Source organism: Mustela nigripes, chromosome X, assembly GCF_022355385.1.
Source record: "Mustela nigripes isolate SB6536 chromosome X, MUSNIG.SB6536, whole genome shotgun sequence".
Lineage (NCBI taxonomy): Eukaryota > Metazoa > Chordata > Mammalia > Carnivora > Mustelidae > Mustela > Mustela nigripes.
The window spans coordinates 69148919-69163186 of record NC_081575.1 but is presented as its reverse complement, the minus strand read 5'-3'; the positions used below and the strand labels follow the sequence as shown (position 1 = coordinate 69163186).

General features: G+C 50.8%; 1 protein-coding gene across 1 annotated transcript; it reads right to left on the bottom strand.

The window, feature by feature from the left end:
* Positions 1-3487: 3487 nt before the first annotated feature.
* Positions 3488-10318, bottom strand: AWAT2 (acyl-CoA wax alcohol acyltransferase 2). The gene is made up of 7 exons (XM_059385670.1): positions 10234-10318; positions 6363-6473; positions 5481-5551; positions 5025-5229; positions 4615-4789; positions 3884-4083; positions 3488-3642 (listed from the first exon to the last, which is right to left on the bottom strand). Exons 1-7 carry the CDS (start codon positions 10316-10318, stop codon positions 3488-3490), a joined length of 1002 nt encoding a protein of 333 aa, XP_059241653.1.
* Between the last annotated feature and the right edge of the window lie 3950 nt (positions 10319-14268).

Sequence of the window (14268 nt, the reverse complement as noted above, 5' to 3'; positions counted from 1 at the left end):
GAGGAAAGGAAGGGAGGGGAGGGGAGGGGAGGGGAGAAGGGACTTATTCTTCAGGCAGCTGAAATCCACCAAGAACTGGTACTCATTTATCCACTGTACCTTCCCTTTCCAAAGAGCCATAATGCTCGCCCCATGGCAGGTCCAGACCAGAGTGGCAGGCTATGCCACCATTGTCTGGTTGCTAATGACAGCCTTGCAACTCCAAGTGGGGTGAACTTGAGGCATGCATCTGGCCCAGGCTCCTGGAAAGTACCTTAGACTGCCCTGAGTTATAGCAAGAACTGAAGGGAACCTCTCCTTAAAGTCTGGAAAGTACTTTCTCATTATCTCCTTTGAGGATACTATGAATCCCATTGTGTAGAAAGGGCCCGGGAGAGGTGAAGTGCTTTTCCAGGATCCCCACCAGTTTAGGCCACGGCCCGGGGCTTCGGCCAGATCCGCCTCCAAAGCTATTCCATTATGCAGCATTGTGTTGAACTTGCAGTCTAGAGAGAACCAACAAAAATGGGAATAAGGACCCCAGATCCTTTAGCATCCCAGAGAGAAACCCAGAGGTGCTTGTTTTCGTTCCTTGATGGTAATTCCTTGATGTTCTTTTGGTTCCCGGGGACTTTGTGGCAAAAAGAGTAGGACATTTCTTTGGGAAACTGCCATCAGCCTTAGGGCTCTTGTGGTCAGAATTGTCTCGGCACCATGTCGAAGCAGCAGGCCTCCAGTACCCCCAGAACTATACCCCTCATGCTCTTCCACCCACCCATTGGGTACTGGAGCCCCTGCCATGTGCAAGGGCCTCCACTGGTTACCGTACAGACAGGTCACGGGAGCTGGTCCACTTCCCACAGCTACTCAGTGGCTCCTTGGTTCTTCCTAACATCCCACGGAGGGCTTTGTTCTACCAGGATGTCTCCTGATGAAGGAAAGGCCCCAGAGAGAGGCCTGGCTCTAAAGCCAGATGTGTGTGAGGAGAGGGGAGGAGGAGGCTTCCAAACTGTACCCCTGAAGGACATTCTGACTCCCATCCGGAGGTCCAGATAAGGAGGGGATTATAGGGGCGATAGGCTTTCTCATGGGACCCTGTCTTCATTGTGAACCCTCCAAAGGAACTAGAGGGAAGGAGGCGAGGACAGAAGCAATAGACAGCTGGGGACCCTGTTGCAGTGAGCTCATCAACAATGTGGTGAAACAATTTACTAGCAAGAGGATGTGGGAATAGATTTACGGTCTGAAATGGCGCTGACGTGAGTTCATCAGAGGGCCGGGGCTAGCACGGGGAATGGGATGAGGACATTTGTGTGAGCAAACAGATGGCAGAGGTTTGAAGGAGAATTGCATGGCTGGGGCCTTGGCCAGCTGCTTGGGCTTCAGCGGCCAAGGCCAGCCTAAAAGCCAGCCATTGGGGGCTGTTCACCTCCTGGTTCCTTGGGAAATGTCATCTTTGCCTTCTGGCCCCCCTCATCCATCCTGAGCCAGATTCCTTTAACCGAAGCAGGAAAGGGCTAAGAAGCCTGGAGGCGAGCAGAGATTGGATCCCTGTGCAAGCACGTATGTTTTCTGTAACTTCCAGTGGATACGAATAGAGTCAGAGAACTTTAGAGGGAGCCCCAGAGGCCCAGAGATGGAAGGTCATCTGGCCAAGTGACCGAGCCCTGACCTGCCGACTCAAAAGAGTGAGGGGGTGGAGCAGCCTCTGTCCTGCCCCAAGCCCTCCCTTCTTCTACCCCCAGACTCAAGACTGGAAGTGCTGGGCTGCCTTCAGGAGCCCAGCCAGGCAGGGGAGAGAGTCCCCTTAGGGGCCATCAGAATTCTTTCCCCCTCCCCCCAGGCATTCTCCCTACAGTGTTCTCTGTACTGGAAGGCTCTGGCCCACTACCAGGAAGTCCTAGGCTACTCAGGCTCTCCCTTGGCCCGGAGGCTCCCCTAGGCCGCAGTGAGCACAAAGAAGGAAGTGGATTGTTTCTTTTAACGCCCTTGGGGGCTCTCTCCAGGGGGACTCGGGGTGTGTCATTTATTGATTCAAAAAACTTCCATCTGGGGTGGGGGGGTGGGCTTTGTGGTGAGAATGGCCTGGAGCAGGCCCAGTGCTGCTTTGGGGGATCGGCATCCAGTGTGAGATACTATGTATATAAACTATATATAATGTATATAAACTGGGATGTAAGTTTGTGTAAATTAATGGTTCATTCTTGGCAAATAAAGCTTTTTTTTTCTTTCGCCCCCCCATTCTTGAAATCAACTTAAGTGCTTCCTGTGTGCCAGGGGCCGCTTTGCATGTGCCGCCACAGGTGAGCCTGGGGAAGTGCCAAGGCACCCATTTCAGAGGAGGCAACCAAAGATTGTTGAAGGTTCCTGTCAGAACTTCTCACATCCTCTGTGTGTGCCAGACCACACACGTCCCCATCCCTACCACCTGAGGTCTTTCCCATCACCGCTTGTCCAGGAAGTTAGAGGTCCTGTGGGAAAGAATTGCTGTTCTGAGGGCAGAGATGCAGCATGGAGCTTTTCTCAGCCTGACACTATGGCATCTGTGACAGACATCTCAGGCCTGAGGCCCTAACAGCATGGGAAGATCCAGCCTCCAGCTCCCCATGAAGTAACCTCCCATTTGGCAGATGAGGAGACCAATGCTTGGGGATTCTCAGTAGCTCACCCAAGGTCACCCAACTGTAGAAAGGCGACTTTAACATTCAAAGGGCTGCTGACCAGAGCTTACTCTGTACACTTTCTTTCAAGCATCAAGATGCCATGAAATTGAGGGCAGAATCTGCTCAAGGATAGGAAATGGGCAGAATGAGTGGAGGAGCCTAATATGGGGTAGCTGTCCCATTTCCAGAGGTCAATCACATTCAGTATCATTGGCCTTCCCAGTAGCCTCTGAGGTAAGCAGAGGAGGGAGGGATTCTGGGTTCCATGTTACAGGTGAAGAAGCTCAGCCTCAGAGATGACACCTTGTCCTGTGTCACATGGCTTGAAGGCAGCGGAGCCTGAATTCCCAAGCGCACAGGTTCCCAAGGCACCCAGTCCTGCAGGAGCCTCGCTGCCAGGAGATGGGGCGGCTTGAGAGCTAGAGAAAACAGCCATGAACCCAGGGACCCTCAGCCCTTAAAACAGATGAGTTGGACCACAAGCAGTATCAGAAGAAGAGCTTTTTATTCTGTCCATTGTTCTCCTCAGTACTGATGCTGAGTGGCCGTGGGTGAGGCAAACTTCAGGCTACCTCTCGGCTAGGGCTTTCCCTGCCTTTGGGGGCTACTTCCCTGGTAGCCCCGAGGTGAAAGCAGAGAAGAGCTGGAAGGAGGCAAGAGATGAAGGAAGAAAAAAAGAAGAAGAAGAAAGAGAGATGAAGGAAGAAGCAGGGCCTAGAGAGTAGCTTCCTCATATTGCGGACTTAGCCAGATCAGGAGGAGGAGGCCCACAGGTGACTTCTGTCCTCCTGTTCCACAGATTCGAAACCTTCCAGCCCAGGCCAAGAAGCCGCTGGGGGTGTCTGTCAAACAATCACCAGTTCCTGGTCCTCTGAGACGCCATACTTGGTCTTATGCTGGTCAAAGAGTTGGCGTAGGGCATCGATGTAGAGTGCATGGTATCTAGCCACAGTCTCCTCGCTCGGATTCTCAATCTTGGGCAGTGGTAGCGGCTTTCCGACTGCCAGAGGAGACAGAGAAGAAGGGAAAAGCATCAGAACTGCTCACTCCTCAGAATGGGCCTCAGCCCGAGCCTCAGCCCGAGCCTCAGCCCTCAAGCCCAGGTTCTCCCCGCCCTTCCCCCCACCATACCCCTCATTCCAGTCTACCTCCCTGCCTCTGGACACAGCCAGAGCTAAGGTGAAGCCCCGGAAGTGGATCCAAGATCCTAGACATGGCTGCCAGTGGGCGGGCTCACTCACCAACGGTAGTCACAGGCCGGGCGAAGGGCAGTAAGCCCCAGGAATTCTCCGTGAGGCCACGCCCATAGAAAGCACAAGGGTAGATGTGTATCATACGCTGAACCCACTTCTGGAAGCGATTCACCAAGCCCCCAGGGGTGAAAATGTGCTGATTGTAGAGGTCTGTCTCCCCAAAGGCATAGGCAGGGATTAGAGGAACTCTGCGGAGGAAAGACATATCCTTCGATGGCCAGATGCACTGACTACTTGCGGTCCCTGGGTCTGCCTCTAGACTTCTTGGCCCGTGACTTAGGGGGGGCCGAGGTCCAGACTAAGTGCGAGGGCCCCGCTCTCTACCCTAAGCTTCGTGTGGAGGCAAAATAGCAGCAAGCTCAAGGAAGCAGGTCCCAGACCCTCCTGTGAAGCTACAGGTCTGAAACACTGGAAGAGAAGACCCAAGGGCCATTTCATTTGGCTTTCTTCCCTCTAACCCACACAGCAGTTTGGGGTCTCTCTGACATGAGCTTGTGGCCAGTGGCCTTTTATAGAGGGACCGGCCCAGATGAGACCCTAGCGTGAGGGAGAAGAGCCGAGGGCTGGCCCTCCAGCTTTTCCTCATAAGCAGAAATGCCTCGAGGACCCAGCCCAGACTCTACTCCCACATAGAGGCTGCTTTCTACCTCCCTTTTTAAGTATCACTTCCTCAAAAATCCCTTACTCCTTCCATGCTGGGCATTCAGAGCTGTCCTTACCCATGCTGAAGGGCCACACGTACAAAGCCAGTCCGTTTCTTCAAGAACAGGGTAGTAGAGCCTGGCAGGCTATAGCTGCACTCTGCCAGGCCACCAACCACCACAATCAGCATGTTGCCTTTGCCTTTGTGTGTGAGCAGAAAGTCCATGGATGCTTGACTCACTGAGCAGGCCCCTGGAGGGGAGGGGCAGAAAACACTGAAAGCTCATTGGCCACTTCCCCAACCTCCTAACTTTCCTCCCTACCTCTTCAAAGGAGGGAAGAGCCTCGTGTCAGGCAGGTGAGCCTAAGGTAGCTTTCTAAGACTGGAGAGGATCACCGAGTAGGCCTTGCCTCTCTCCCATTCCCCAACACTTCTCCCTGGGGGAGCCATGTTTCCTTTGGCTTTACATCTTAGGAGCCAACTCACCTGAAGACATGACATACTCTCTGAGAAACGGCACCCAGAAAAAGGCTCCCAGGGTGAGAATATGAGGAGTGATACCGGGAAAGATCTTGGAGAAGCCTGAGGTATCTGTGGCAAAGTGGCCAAAGCATGAGTGGGACAAGAGCCCATGAGGGTGGCACACAAGGATGTAGTTGTGGTTGGGGGAGATATCATGAGTCTTCAAAAGCTGTGGAGGAGAAGAGAGTCAGGAGGGGAATGGCCAAGAAAGGGTACTCCTCTTCCAGACAGAGCCCAGGCAGGGAAATTGTGGCCATGTCCAGTCAGGCAGGTGGGTAACACACAGTGATGGGGGGCATCATTCACATGGGGCTCAATGGGAATGATGCCCCCAACCTCCACCCTGGCCCAACTGCTGGCCTGGAGTTGGGGCTGGGCCCGGGATACAAGTTGGGGGTGGGAGGACCTGGGGCTATTCACCTTGAGGGGGAAGTAATCACAGTACTGTTTCCATATGCACCATCTCCTCACACAGTCAATCCGGCGGCCCCCTGAAAACAGAGCTAAAGTAGCCACATCTTTGTTGTTGTTTTTTTTTTAAGATTTTATTTATTTATTTATTTGACAGAGAGACACAGACAGCAAGATGGGGAACACAAGCAGGGGGAGTGAGAGAAGGAGAAGCAGGCTTCCCAGCGAGCCACGAGCCCAATGCAGGGCTCGATCCCAGGACTCTGGGATCATGATCTGAGCTGAAGGCAGACGCTTAACAACTGAGCCACCCAGGTGCCCCAGTAGCCACGTTTTGTCCACCCCCATTGTCTCCTCCAGAGCCCCTTTGGGCCAGCTGCAGGGTATCCCCTCATCCCCTACTGTCACCTGGCCTTGTAAGCAACAAGGGAGGCGAATCATGTCACATCAGGGCCGATTTAGGACAGGCCCAGCTTGCTGCTTTACCCACTGCTTTTCCCGGAACCCACTCTGGGTCTGTTCTAGGCCTTTCCAGCATTTTTTTTTTAAGATTTATTTATTTGACAGAGAGAAATCACAAGTAGAGAGGCAGCCAGAGAGAGAGAGAGGGAAGCAGGCTCCCTGCTGAGCAGAGAGCCCGATGTGGGACTCGATCCCAGGACCCTGAGATCATGACCTGAGCCGAAGGCAGCGGCTTAATCCACTGAGCCACCCAGGCGCCCAGGCCTTTCCAGCATTTTGAAAAGGCTTCTTCCCTCAGCTTCTCTAACCCAGGGAGCAGAAACAAGCTAAAGGGCCACCTGGGAGTTGACCAGAGCCTCTCAGGACTATGAGAAGAAGAGAGAAGAGAGCGTGTGGCCAGTGGCAACACAGCCCCAGAGGGACCCTTACCTCGCTGGGGTGTCTTCCAGTCGAAAGCCAGCCAGCTGAGAAGGAGCACAGTGACTGGCCAGTATGACGTGAACAGCACCAGGTAGATGTTGACAGAGATTACGGTGAAGACTGTAAGGAGCCCAGCCCAGAGTTAAAGAATTGTAAAGAGTCCTCCCCACTTGCCCTCCCTCCGGGGGCTCTCCACCCCAAGGTTACACACACTCACCCACACTCACCAAATACTCTTGCTTCCTCACCCTAGCACGGGGTCTGCATGCCCATGTCCCCAGCCCTCCCTCTCCTGTCGGTCCTAGGGACCCCTGTTTTGGATCTGGAAGGCAAGGTGCTTTCCTCTCCAGCTGTGTCCCATGCGGTAAGCCATCCGCTTCCCAGGACGTGCCCTGGCCCTGCTCTGAGCTGTGTTCAACAGCAGGGAGCCACCGATGGGCCACTCTGATCTAAGATCTAACCCTCGGAGGCTGGGAGTCCAGGAAAGACAGAGTCAGGAACGGTTTTCCCCCATGCTCACATTTTCCTCTCCAGATCTTCTCTGTGAGGCGTCAGTGAAGGGAATACCAGAGAAAGAGAAGACCTAACTTCAGCCAGGCTGGGAGCACACCAGTTGGCAAATGAGAAACAAAAGACAACATGAGCTGGGACCCAATAAGGACCTGGGCTGTGTCAGGCTCCAGTGAGACAGGAGCACTGTAGGGTAGAGTAGTTAGGATGGACTTCATGGAGAGAGTCCTAGGGAGCCACACTCAGAAATATGAGCAGACTCCATTTTTAAAACAGCTGTGACTAAGACAGCTAGCTGTGAGAGAAAGCGGGTAAAACCAAAGGCTAGAAAACAGAACACACTTCTAACTGAGCGTGGCAGACTGAACATAATCTGTTTTTTTCTTTTTTCTACCTTGACTCCTTGCCAAGGCCTCATGAAAATTATCCTAAGAGTTTGTTGTTGTTGTTTTAAGATTTATTTATTTGACAGAGAGAGAGAGAGAGAGAGAGAGCAAGAGAGGGAACACAAGCAGGGTGAGCGGGAGAGGGAGAACCAGGCTCTCCGCCGAGCAGGGAGCCTGACACGAGGCTCGATCCCAGGACACCGGGACCATGACCCAAGCCAAAGGCAGACCCCCAACCAACTGAGCCACCCAGGCAACCCCCCCCCCCAAGAATGTTTTTAAAAGATAGAACTCTGCAGTGAAAAAAAGAATTTGACGGAGACAACAGTGGACGGGAGATGCCTGCAGGATATTCGCACGCTGGAAAGTAGATGAAGGAGGCAGTAACTGACTTCAGACAAAGAAAATTGAAAACTGGTTACCCACCTGGGAAATGGCTATAGGACCAAGCCTGTTTGTGCTGGACAATCTGGGAAAAACTCAGAATCTAGAGCCAGCAGGTGTCACACAAAAGCAGTGTGAGGCACGGGCCTTGACTGAGAGTCTACTGAAGAGGTAGTTAGAGCTCCAGGTCCCCTTCCCTCCCCTATACAGTTGGACAATGGGAAGGACTACTCTCCACAAATGGAACCAAAGAGACTTTAGACTCAGACACTTGCACTCAACACAGACAGCTAAGATGAACTCGGTATGCAGCCAAATTATTAATCAAGCATAAAAGTAGAATCAAGACAATCTCAGACATACAGTCTGAGATGGTTCGTCTCCCATTTCTCTTTCTCAGGAAACTACTGGAGGATCGGCTCCTTGAAGATAAGAGAGCCAGCCAAGACAGAGGAAGGCACAGGATCAGAGCAGGGGGGCAGGAAAGGAGCCAACAGAGGGAGGAAATGACCAGGTCCAGGGCTAGGGCAAAGCCAGCCAGGTGCCTAGGGCACAAAATGGAAGAAAACAGTCCCAGGGTCAAGCAAGTACTGACCCAACATTCGCACAACCTGGAGAGTGAGCACCTTCTTAAACTGTGCACCTGTGGTGCCTGAAGGGCCCTGGAGGTGAGAGCTGTGCGTTAAGAAGACCAGTGCTTTGTAACAAGAGGATGCTGGGTTCCAGTAGCCATATCCTCCAGGAAATAAGCAGTGGGGGAAGACCTGTAGATTCCTGATGTGTTCACACATATGGAGAGATCACTATGTCTGTGGAGGATTCAAAGATGACTTGGTGTAGTTAATGGCTATCTGATAGATAACAAAAGAAATTTAGAATGAGACGACGATGAGTTCAGGGAAAACAGAAAGTTGTCACAGGCAAGGACATAGGCTCTCAGTACACAAAATGGCTCCACTAGTGATATTCCCAGTCATAGTTAGTTAGGCATTGAGCCAAACTATTACAGTCTCAGGAGGATGGAGGAAGAGGAAAGATCTAGCAACAGTAGGTAGAGCCAAATTCTCATCTTCCACATCAGGAAATCAGTGACAACGTCTAAAGCCATCCAGTCAGAAATACTATAGTAATCTGTAGACATCTTAAGTAGTAAAATGTAGGAACCTGGAGATAAATAGCAGAAGAAAAATCTAGAAGTGACTGCCTCTAGGGAAGAGATCTAAGGCTCATGGTTTTAGCCTTTTGATTTGCCCTTTCTAAGACTACTGGACTTTGTTGAGAAAGAGAGGAATGGGTCTAGTCCAGAAGAGACCTCCCTGTTTCGCCGAGGCTTTGCTTAACCCAGACAGTGTCGGGGACATCTTGTGAGGCAGCGTGGCCTCAGGTGGAGTGCCTGGGCAGTGAGATGAGTCCCCGATCCGCTCAACTCCCAGGACAGCCCCTCGGCTTCCTCAGCTCTGTGATCTTGGACAGACCACTTAATGCCTCGTGCCCCTTAGCACCCTCATCCGTACAAATGGAGCTTATTAGCCACGTAAGGGGCTTAGAACAGTGCCAGACATGAAAACAGGGTGCAATTAATGTTAGCTAATATTATTCACACTTATTATGTGTGTGTAGCTATTAGTATATATTATTATGCATAATGATAGCTTCTACCTCATAAGGCTGGCAGGAGGCTACAAGGAAATAATAGATGTGAAAATATCTGGTACGAAGTCGCGAATACATATGAATTCCTTTCTGCTGGGCTCTTCCAGCTCTGACTGCTAATCATTCCTAGAATAACACCGCTCTTTCAGCACAGAGGGGTCCTGGTGTCCACTCCAGGCAGTCCTCCGAGCTTCCCATTCCCTGTCCTCTAGCCCACTCTCCCGAATGACTAGCAAGTCCTGGATTCCCAAGGCCAACTTGAGTTCTTCTTTCCCAGTTATCCTACAAGATCATTGGTTCACACCCTTGCCTCCTGCTTATCCTCACCTAGACCACCTGACAAATGAGAATTTTTTTCCAGCTTCCCCCCACCCACTCAAACACACACACACACACACACAGGGCTGCTTTTCTCTAAAATCCAGGACACAATGGCCAGTGTATATGTAGTTTCCACAAAGCAATTGTAGTGTAAATAGTAGGGGGAAATGGCTGGATAGATGGATGAACTGTTCCAGGCAATGGGCTTTCAGAGCCTCCGTCCACCACCGGGCAGCTGCTCAAGTGCATGAGGTTGTAGCTAAGTCCTTTTCCTTGAGGAACCTCAATGGCACTGCTCCCCATCTTCCCCACACATGCCCTGCGTGCCCCAGTGTAGACCCAGGAGGGTTCACCATACACATTGGCATCAAGGCTCGTTTGCACACACACACACACGCACGCACATGCACTCCCGCATAGGCACACACCCACACATACCCTCATGTACGCCATATTCCATGAGTACTGTGCCCCGGCAAGTCAGGCGAGACGCCGAGGTGATTAGTCACCCGGATTTGTCTGGGACAACCCAGGTTTTGCCATTCAAAACCGCACTCAACCCTAAAACTTCTCAGTCCTGGGAAGACCACACCAGGTGATCAACCTACGGAAGGCTGAAGACTCACCGATGACAAAGACACTCAAGACCCACTGGAAAACAGCAAAAACCTCCAGGGCAGTCTTAAGGTCCTTTTTGGAGGGCAAGAGCATCGTGTTCAGGGTTTCAGAGGCTCCAGGTAAGTGCTACTCCTTTGGCTTCCCAGCCCCTGTTGTTCAGGAGCCTTTGAGGTTTCCTCTTTTCATGCTTTGTGCGCCAGCCCCCCACTAGTCTCCACCCCCCACTCCCACCCCTACACATGATAGCAGGGACACACGTCACCTCTGCTTGCCCAGGTCCTTCCAGCTGTCTACCCACGGGCACTTTCACCCATTTGGGCACAGCCTTGGCTGAGATTGTGACACACCCTGGCTCACCTGCACAGAAAAAGCTCTGGTGTGGGAAGTGAGTGGGAGGGGCTTGTGGTGGACCAGGGTCCTCCAGAGCCCAGGTGGATGCGGAGAGAGGCGGGCAGCCAGGAACCAGTGGTCTGCATTTCTATTTATGAGGCCCAGCTGTGCATGTGGTCTCTCAAAGACAATGCAAATGCAAGAGAACAAGAGACGAGGCCAGAGGCCATGCCTAGAAACACCTTCAGTCATTTGGTCAGTACCGGAGAACTCATTACTCCCCGTGAACAGACATCAGATACAGGTCTACGAGCACTGGGTAGGTGCTGAATAAATTTTTGTGTGGAATGAATAAATAAATGTGAGCACCTATCAAATTATTCTGTGTACATGGAATTCCAGAAGAGGCAAAAAATAATCTATGGTGAAAAACTTCAGAGTAGTGGTTGCCCTGCTAGCAAAATGACTAGGAAGGGGCATGATGGAAATTTGGGGGCTGATGATGATGTTCTCCATCTTGACAGAGCTTTGAGTTACACAGGTCAAAAACTCATTTGTCAAAGCTCAGTAAGTGTATGCTTAAGATGTGTGCAATTCTTTACATGTTCATTTTACCTAAAAAGCAAACAAATATTGAATTCTCCTTAATGCTGAAGTATTTAGGGGAAAAGAATGCCAATGGCTAAAATTTACCCTGAGACGCATATAAGATGTATTGATGGATGGACAGAGAAATATGTGGATAGATAGATGTACAATCAATCAAATGTAGCAAAACATTATTTGTACAGTCTATGTGGTGGCTGTTCACTGTGCAATTCATTCAACTATTCTGTAGGTTTGAAATATTTTTATAATTGAATTTTGCTAAAAAAGTTCCTCAAGTCAATATTAAAATTTAATTTAGGGGCACCTGGGTGGCTCAGTGAGTTAAGCCTCTGCCTTCGACTCAGGTCATGATCTCAGGATCCTGGGATCAAGCCCCACATCTGGCTCTCTGCTCAGCAGGGGACCTGCCCCCCCCCCCCCAACACCCGTCTCTCTGCCTACTTGTGATCTCTGTCAAATAAATAAATTAAATCTTTTCTTAAAAACTTAATTTAAGGGACACCTGGGAGGCTCAGTCGGTTAGGCATCTGCCTTCGGCTTAGGTCATGATCCCAGGGTCCTTGAATCAAGCCCTGCATCGGGTTCCTCACTCAGCAGGGAGTCTGCTTCTCCCTCTCTCTCTGCCTGCTGCTCCCCCTGCTTGTGCTCGCTCTCTCGCTCTCTCTCCCTGACAAACAAATAAGCAAAAAGCCCTTAATTTTAAAAATGTGATTTGTCTATGCCTGTGCATGTGTACATGTGGCCTTTGTATGTGTATATATATATATATATATATATATTCAAAGGGAAAAATGTCTAGCTATCAACTTACAATTATATATCCACACCAGTAGGTGGCATCTCCAAGCATGTGTCCATGTGCTCTAGAGAGGTATGAGTATGAATGCATCTAAGTCCAGCTGGTGTGTGCTGTGAGCCAAGTGGATGAAATTGTGTAAGACTGGAAGGGTTTCCTGATGCAACATACAATTACTGAAGGCATAGTATATGCCAGGGACTGTTCTAGGCAGCTGATCAGTGAGCAAAACATTTTTTTTAAATCATGCTTTGGTAAAGTTTATGTTCCAGTGGGCAAAGACAGATGATAGAAATCAACTAATTAACTAATTACATCATGTGTTATGAGGTGGTAAGTGCTATGAGAAAAAGGAAAAGAGTTTGAGCAAAATGGGAAGGGTCTGGAGTGCCGGTGTGGGTGGAGGAGGAATTAGGCAGGAATCGCAGGCCCCCCAGTTTTAAAAGGGAACACCACACATGGAAAAGGTGGCATTTGGGCAAGGGCTTGAAAGAGGTGAGGAAGTGAGTCATTTGGATGTCTGAACTGAGAATGTTCCGGATAGAGGGCACAGTCAGTACACACACCCTCAGGTGGGGTGTATCTTATGGGTTTTGAGGAACAGAAGATTCCAGCTGGGTGAGGAGAGAAGAGGAGGAAGGAGAGGCCAGAGAGCTTGCTAGGGCCAGATGGTTTGCAGCATTGACCTTTTACTCTGATTGAAATGGGGGAGCCCATGTGAGGTTTTGAGTGACAGATTCAAAAAAGAAGGAAGGAAGAAAGGAAGGGAAGAAAGGAAGATAGAAAGAAAGAAAGAAGAAAAGGAAAGAAAAGAAACGGGATTTCCTTATGGTTTTAAAAGGCCAGTGAAGAAGGAGGAGACTTTTGAGGGACTAGGACAGTCATCCATGGGTCAGATGATGGTGGCTCAGGCCAGATCGATGGCAATCAGGATGGTGAGAAGTGGCTGGATTCTGGGTGTTTCTTCTGAAGCAGAGGCTCAGGTGCCTCTCCAGGGGAGTCCCATTGGTCAGCACCCACCATGGGTCTCACGTGGGCCTCGGTAACTTCCTTGCATCCAGCCTAGTCCCATCCAGTTTTTCAGGAAATACATGGAGGGTGTTAGGGGGCAGCTCCCCTGCTTGGTGGGAATATTGGTTCTACAAAGAGGCTAGTGGGAATCAAGGCTGCCAAAGGTAGCAGAGACAATCTCGGAAAGAGTCTGGACACGGGGACAAGGAGTTTGGTCTTAATCTTGTGGACACTGAGGAGGCACAATTAGCTTCTGAGCAGGGATGGTGACTCGTGCCAAATGCCACATGAGGACAACTGTAGGGTACAGAGTGACTATCAAGCCCCAGGGTCCAGGATGTTCCCGTGACTGACACATAGGCCCACCTGTTTCTCTTCGCCAACGCAGACTTGCAGTCCCAGCTCTGCCTCCACAGAGAGTAAGTTGATTGGCTCCTTGGGACTTTCCCCAGGCCAGAAAGGCCTACTAGCCCAAATTTCCATCTTCATTAAACTGACTTTATTGTTTCAGATAGAAGTAGCCTATTCTTTATTTAGGTTCCTGTTAGGGAGACCTTCTGAGACTATCCCCTCCTAGGGAACAAAGCTCCATGAACATTAAACACAGGTGAGAGGCAAGGGACAGAGAAGGCCTGACAGATGAGAAATCATCCAGCTGGAGCATTTGGTGTGGAGGTGAGGATAAAGAGGAGCTACAGGGGAGGGTCAAGGTTCTGACTCCTGCCCTGAGTGGATCGTGGGGATGGGGAATATAGGAGAAAGAGCAACTTCTTGCTGGGTGGGTGGAACAAATTAGAAGCTTAGTTTGGGCCACCATTTGGGAGAGGGTATCTGTGAGACCAGCAGTCCCTAAGGTGGCTAGCAAGGCTAGTTGCTGGTTTCTAAGATGTGTCCTCCAGACCCTGGGCTTTTGGAGACATGCTTCAGGGGCAAATACAGCAGGGATGGAGCAGAGGACTTGACTTGCCAGACCCGACTGGAAACAGCACATCAGCTCTGTTTTCATCTGCTTTCAGTTGGAATTCCACAAAAGACAGTATTTGCCCAAAAAGCCGCTGGGGGAGGGGAAGGTTCTGCATGACTCTTAGGGAGTTAGCAGGAAAGGATCTGCACTTCCCTGCCAAGAAGAAACTGCCTCTGCCTGGCTGGGATGGGCTGCGGGCCAACCGTATTGGGCCCAGGGACATGTCTGGGGGCCAGTGCTATGGTAGCAAGTGGAGACTGTGGCCTGCTTGAAAAGAGGAAGAGCTGCCTGCTGGAGAGGAAGAATGTGAGGACGGGGGGGGGGGGGGGGGGG

What these genes read in the sequence shown, in the direction of transcription:
- AWAT2 (XM_059385670.1), bottom strand. Translation starts at nt 10,318, where the DNA reads ATGCTCTTGCCCTCCAAAAAGGACCTTAAGACTGCCCTGGAGGTTTTT. An exon ending in CTGGAAGACACCCCAGCGAG is followed by an intron (nt 5,552 to 6,362) that starts GTAAGGGTCCCT and finishes CTCTGTTTTCAG; the next exon opens with GGGGCCGCCGGATTGACTGT. An exon ending in CCGGCCTGTGACTACCGTTG is followed by an intron (nt 3,643 to 3,883) that starts GTGAGTGAGCCC and finishes CTCCTCTGGCAG; the next exon opens with TCGGAAAGCCGCTACCACTG.